We start from the raw sequence: 6,967 nt of genomic DNA, 5'->3' as shown, positions 1-6,967 counted from the left end.
GAGGGGGCCAAAACATAAGAAAGTCTTACAGAGAACAAACTGAGGGCTGCTGGAGGGGTTGTGGGTAGAGGGATGGGCTAAATAGGCAAGGGGCATTTATTTAGGAGGACACTTGGGATGGGCACTGGGTGTTATATGTAGGGGATGAATTACTGGATTCTACTCCTGAAATCATTATTGAACTTTATACTAACTTGGATGCAAATTTAAAAAGTGGCTAACAATTATGTTTGTTCACTAAATAGGTCCAAGAATTTAATAAATATTTATTTCCTAAAAAAAAAATACATGTTAAAAAAATTTTTGTAATGTTTATTTATTTTCGTGATAGAGACAGAGCGTGAGTGGGAAAGGGGCAGAGAGAGAGGGAGACACAGAATCTGAAGCAGCCTCCATCCAGGCTCTGAGCTGTCAGCACAGAGCCTAACGCGGGGCTTGAACTCACGAACTGTGAGATCATCACCTGAGCCTAAGTCAGGCGCTTAACCGACTGAGTCACCCAGGTGCCCCTAAAATAAATGTTTTCACATCCACTGGTGTTTTCACTGGGAATGTCATTGCGTTTAGGAATTAATGTCTCTAAAAACTGGAGTCTTTCACTCCTTCACTTTGTGTATTGTCAGGCAAGTCACTTTGCCCTTCTGAGGCCTCAGCTTCCCCCTTAATAAAATAGGGGACACCAGCAGAACCTACCCCACAAAGATTGAACGAAATTATTTGTTCGTTAAAACTTAGCATAGATGCTGGCAAGTAGTAGATGTTCAATAAATGATAGCAAATGTTGCTAGGATTATCACTGAGCCAGTGCCAGCCCTTTCCTGGCAGGGGACCCTGCATACTCCCCACTCCCCACTCCCCGCTTCCTCTCCTGAGATGCTCCATCAGGTACTCTGACACTTTGTGTGGCTGGCACTCACAGGAGGGAGTCAAACCCGTCCCAGTCGCTGGTTTTCTCTCTGGAACACCCGCGGCTGTGCCTGTGAGGCATAACTTCTAACTTAGCTTGTGCCCACGCAGCGTGCGTGAGTTGCCCTGCTGGCTCTGGGCCGGGGGGGAGGGGGGCGCGGGGGGCCTGTCAAAGCCTGACTCAGGCTCCGAGCACAGCTTAGGCTCAGTTTCAGCCTACAGCATGCCTCATATCTACCAGTTGCCTCATAACCGGGTGCTGGTGCACATCCCAGCGCAGGCACATGTATTTATTTAGGAATGACATACATTTATTATATAAGTGATGTGTGTGGATTACTTACTGTGCTAATATATCAGGTCTTACAGAATACTCTGCCCCCAAATTGAGAATTTTAAAAAAAGTATTTTTATTTTTGAGAGAGAGACAGAGACAGAGAGAGACAGAGATAGAGCATGAGCAGGGGAGGGGGAGAGAGAGCTGGAGAGTGAGAATCCAAAGCAGGTTCCAGGCTCCTAGCTGTCAGCACAGAGCTTGACGTGGGGCTCGAACTCAAGAGCAGTGAGATCATGACCTGAGCCGAAGTCGGACGCTTAACATACTGAGCCACCTAGTCACTCCAACAATTTTTTTTTTTTTAAGATTGATAACAAAACATAAAGTTTGGATAATTTCTCCTTACTCTCCGTCATCGGGTGCACTGCACTTCGGGGCCCCTGCTGTCACGGAAATCAAGCACGTTCAGAGTGCGAACCCACTAGGTGGGGAGGAGGGTGTTCAGACACAGGCCACTGGAAATTCTTTTGAAACATGAAAGATACTGGGGCTCTTGGGTGGCTCAGTCGGTTAACCATCCGACTTCGGCTCAGGTCATGATCTCACAGTCCGTGAGTTCGAGCCCCGCGTCGGGCTCTGTGCTGACAGCTCAGAGCCTGGAGCCTGCTTCAGATTCTGGGTCTCCCTCTCTCTCTGCCCCTCCCCTGCTCATGCTCTGTCTCTCTCTCTGTCAAAAATGAACATTAAAACAATTTTTTTTAAAACTTGTATGTATTTAAGGTATGCAATGTGATGACCTGATACACACATACACAGTGAAATGATACTACAGTCAAACTAATTATCATCTCCTCACATAGTTACCTTCTTTTTGGTGATGAGAGCACCTGAAATCTACTCTCTTAGCAAATTTCGGTATTCGGTGCAGTGTTATTTACCTATATGCATCATGCTGTACGTTAGCTCTCTAGACCTACTCATCCTACATTACTATAACTTCAACTTCTGTAAAGAGCCACAGGGCAAGTATTTCAGGCTTTGCAGGCCACGGGGACCCTGTCACAACTACTCACCTGTACCAAAGACTAGGAATGGGCCTGGTCGGATGCCAATAAAACTTCATTTACGAAAATGAGCAGTGGGCTTGTTTGCCAAACAGTAGTTTGCCAACCTCTGCTTTAGACCTCAATATACTGACCAGAAAGTAGGTAATTTCCTTAACAAATACGATCTTTGCTGTCATTTGGAGGTTGTAATAGAGATCTCATCATAACATAGTATATATATTTTGTCTTCCTAAAGCTGTATTTATTGTGTGATGGCATTACTGCCCCATCCCCGCCCCGGCCACTCATACACACATTCACACACACTGTGCTCATGGTGACCTGAGGACTCAGTGAAGATTGTCCCCTCCCCTCCCCTCCCCTGCCCTCCCCTGCCCTCCCCTGCCCTCCCCTCCCCTCCCCTCGCCTCCCCTCGCCTCCCCTCGCCTCCCCTTCCCTCCTTCCTTCCTTCCCTCCCTCTTTCCTTCCTATCTACCTACCTACCTATCATCTATCAACCATCTCCTTTAGTTTCTTAGCTTTTATTTATTTAAAAATATTTTTTAGTGTTTATTTTTGAGACAGAGAGAGACAGAGAGAGAGGGGAGAGAGAACAAATGGGGGAGGGGCAGAGAGAGGGAGACACAGAATCCGAAGCAGGCTCCAGGCTCTGAGCTGTCAGCACAGAGTCTGACGTGGGGCTCAAACCTGTGAACTGTGAGATCGTGACCTGAGCTGAAGTCGGACGCTTAACCGACAGAGCCACCCAGGTGCCCCTATTTTTTTTAAAAGATTTTATTTTTAGGTAATCTCTACACCCACGGTGGGGTCAAACCTACAACTCCAAGATCAAGAGTTGCATGCTCTACCTACTGAGCCAGCCAGGCACCCCAATTCCTGAGTTATTTTAAATGGTCTTTTTGAACAGGAAAAAGGGCAGGTACCCCACTGGCAGTAGAAGACAGGTCACCCAGAAAGGAAAGGAATCCTTTTCTTCATTCCCCTGCAGTGATCCCAGCTTTCTAGAAAAAAATCCCCTATCAGTGCTCCAAATAGACCTTCCTGGCGCCCCGGGACTCATCATGTCTGAGCAGGGCTGGCACAGGTCACAGCACATGTCAAGTCCCAGGGGGTGGGCTGAAATCCTAAGAGGCTCTGGGTCCCAAGAACCGAGAGGACTCAAGGACCGGGGGTGGGAAAACAGACTCGGCTTCTAAACTTCACAGCACTGCTCCTGCCCTACCTCCTCCCCTTGAACTTGGGTCCCTAGGCCCCAAAGAGGGTGTGTAGGTGGCCCATGAATCTCCTTTCCCACCTTCTCGCTGAGGAGGAGGAAGATGCTAACGAAAACAAATGGGGAGCCCCGGCCAGGGCACCTGGGGCTCAAGTTTTATAGAAACCAAGTCATTCCTTCACCTTCCAACACATTTCCCTCATCCCTGACAAACTCTCTCCTCGGAGACGTGGACGGCTCTGACATCCGTCCTACAACCGTCCCCTCCGGTCAACCAGCAAATGTCGTCTGACGCATGCCTCCTGGGAAGAGCCAGCACGCACCGCATGCTTAGGCTGTGCGAGCATCGTCCAGGCAGATCCTCGCATGAGCCCTACTGGGGGGGAACTGTCACCCTATTTCAGACAGGACAGCTGGTGGTGCCCGTAGGCCACACACCCGGCTGATCACATGCCCCTCATTCTCTCTGCCTGAGGATTTCTTGGTGCTACTGAAGCTTTCTGAGCCCACACGGGACCGTCCTAAAGTGCCAAACGTTTAAGGTCTCCAGCGACAGCCCTCGGGCCCTGAGGGATGAGGGTCAGTAGTTAACTATTCCAGTTTCCCTATCGCGATCGTTCTCAAGTGTGTTCTGTGGGGTCCCCAGCATGACTGAGCCCCAGCTGCCCGCAGTGCCGGTCGATGCAGCCTTCATCAGCTTTTCTCCTCTTACTCTTCCACTTAGGCTTCCGGGGCGGTCACCACCCCAGCGCCCAAGCTGCATCCAAGCCCTTGCTTCGAGGTCTGCCTTTGAGGTGATCTCAACTAAGACAATGAGGAGACCGAAGCCCAGAGAAGTCGTGAGGCTTGTAGGACATGTGGCTAGGGAATGGTGGGCCCACGATTTGAACCGTGGCTTCTATGGCTCCAAAGCCCAGGGGCCCGAACACGGTTATCACCTCATCTCTAGTGCCGAACGCCTGCTGTGTACCCACCTTCCCTCACTCCCTGTTTCTCTCATGCTTTTACCCTCTTCTGGACAACCATGGGAAGAAAGCCATTTCACTTCATTTCTCCAATGCATTTTTAAAATGTTTATTTACTTATTTTGAGAAAGAGACGTAGACAACGAGCAGGGGAGGGGCAGAGAGAGAGAGAGAGAGAGAGAGAGAGAGAGAGAGAGAGAGAGGGCACGGAGTCTGACACAGGGCTCACACCCATAAACCGTGAAATCCTGACCTGAGCCGAAACCAAGAGTCAGACATTTAACCGACTGAGCCACCCAGGCGCCCCAAGGAAGTCATTTAATAGAGAAGGAAAGTGCTCTTTTTTCCTCCTAAGAAACTTAACCTAGCCCTCCTGCCTTTTGTCCTTGACCTCCAGGCCATACCAGTGCTCTGAATTGCTGGGATGGTTTGTTACACAGCAGTAGTAACCAAAACACCCTCGCACGCTTTATGCCCCGTGTTCATGAAGAAAGAGAACTCAAATGCATGGCACAAATAAATAATCTTTAATTTCAATAAATAGCTCCCCATTATGCCAGACAATAGGCTGTGGGAAAGATACAGAAGCATCCAACGGGGAGAGATCTAGCCTAACTACACTAACTCCTTAGCATGAGAAAAATGACTTTGGTTCACACACAAATACAGAGAGATCCTCGGAGTATGACAAGGAAGAAGTCATCTTGGATGGGGGTGCGGTGGCCATTTTAATCCGCGTAACTGTCCTTTGCAGGTCTTCTGTGTGTCACTGTTACCAGGATTCGGTCAAAGGTTACTTTTGCTCTATCATATTCTATTTACTTGACATATGCACATGCTGTTACTGAAGGTGGGGTCTTGACAGACGGGAGGACACTGGGTGAAATTTCACAGGGAGAGGCAGAGAGAAGGGAGAGCTCAGGACAGAGGTGCTCACCAAGAGGACACACGGGGACACACACACACGTTCACCTGTGAGGGCACCCACGTGAGAACATCCACACACGTACCCACAGGGGGTCCCCAGGAATAAGCTAACACAAGGACAAATTCAGTTAAGCCAGGGAAGTTTCTTACACTGGAATATTTTTTGTTGCCATTTGTTTTCTCCAAATAGTCTAATCTATCACGTCCACTAAAGAGAAGGCAAAGTACTTACACTTTGGGGGAAAGGTATCAGGTTGGAAGAACCCCAGGGATCAGCGGCCTGCTCAGAAATCACCCAGTCAGCGGGTGTGCATTTTGGACATGGGGGTCGGGCCTCCCACACAGTGGCCATGCTCTTGCAGAATTTCGTCTCAAAGGAGGCTGGCGCCCTTGAGGAGGCCCTTTCTCTGGCCTGAGGGTTGAAAGTGCATTTTGAGGCAGGGGTATCAACAGGAACAAACACTGCCAATGAGTCTCACGGCAGAGCTCAGTCAGCTTGTGACATATAGATGGGGTTTCCAGAAAGTTCTCAGGCCTTGCTCATTGAGGACAGCCATTTTGTGTTCAGTAGTCAGCTTCCTCTCTGTTCTGAGAGGATTTAGGGTGTGTGTGTGTGTGTGTGTGTGTGTGTTGTGAGTGTATAAGTGTGGATGTAACAGGCATGTGACACATTTTTTTCCGTCTTAAATTTTCTTTTTTTTTTTTTTTTTTTTTAAACAAACGAAAGCTGCTTTTCCCGCAGCCCTCAGGTCACCTCCAGCGAGGCAGGGGACACACGGTCACACTCAGCCCGGGACCTCAGGCTGTGCCACTGCTCCACGGCAGTGCGGTGAGTGTTGAGCATCCGTCGCCAGTGGTTGGACTCGGAGGGGCCCGAAGAATACTGGCCGATGACAATTCTTCCGATGAAGTCGTTGCTGCTCTTCATGTTGTGGCCGAACACTGGGGAGCCAGAGGGGCGGGGGTGGCAGGGGGGAGGTTGCGAGGAAGGAGGAGAACGGAACAAGGGGGCAAGAACAAGACACAGGTCGTTAGTCTACACGGTCCTCCGCTGCAGACACGGGCTCCTGCTTTCGGGCACCGTCTGTTTCTCTTATCGGTGACAACTCCCCACGTCCCTCATCTCCTCTTCTCGTGGTCCCTTCACTCCCACGGCACCAGGTGGCCCTCACCACACCAGGCATGTTCCCGCCGCTCAGCCTTTGTCGTGGCTCCACCAGACAGCCGCATACCCTCCAACGTGCAGCTTCAAACTTACGGCCGTCGCCCCACCCCACCGTCTGCAGAGCACTACGGCTGGGGACTTCTAGCGGGACAGTCAGCCATCACTGGAGGCTGGCCGCGGAGTTAACCCGGGGCTTCTCATTCGTGGCATTGCTGACATTTGGGGTCGGGTAATTCTTTGTCATGGGGGCTGTCCTGTGCCCAGCAGGATGGTTAGCAGCGCCTCAGGCCTCTACACACTACATGCCAGGAGCTGTCACAACCCAACGTGTCTCCAGGCGGGGCCAATGTCCCCTGGGGGGCCAGTTCATGCTGGATGAACCACTGCGGGCCACGGGGCCAGACACTCTGGGCGATCATTTGACAGCTCTAGGACCCTGGGACAAAT

The 6,967-nt window shown here is 50.3% G+C and overlaps 1 protein-coding gene across 3 annotated transcripts in view; it reads right to left on the bottom strand.

The window, feature by feature from the left end:
• Nucleotides 1-4,697: 4,697 nt before the first annotated feature.
• Nucleotides 4,698-6,967, bottom strand: part of SYT17 (synaptotagmin 17) — an 82,883-nt gene continuing 80,613 nt past the window's right edge. For all 3 annotated transcript variants that reach the window (XM_042971999.1, XM_042971998.1, XM_042971997.1), the window contains one exon: nucleotides 4,698-6,297. In XM_042971999.1, coding sequence (XP_042827933.1) covers nucleotides 6,101-6,297 — 197 coding nt within the window. In that variant the 3' untranslated portion in view covers nucleotides 4,698-6,100. The remainder of the gene's footprint in view (nucleotides 6,298-6,967) is intronic.

Source organism: Panthera tigris, chromosome E3, assembly GCF_018350195.1.
Source record: "Panthera tigris isolate Pti1 chromosome E3, P.tigris_Pti1_mat1.1, whole genome shotgun sequence".
NCBI classification, from domain to species: Eukaryota; Metazoa; Chordata; class Mammalia; order Carnivora; family Felidae; genus Panthera; species Panthera tigris.
The sequence above is the reverse complement of the archived record's forward strand: the minus strand, read 5'-3'. Positions and strand labels throughout refer to the sequence as shown.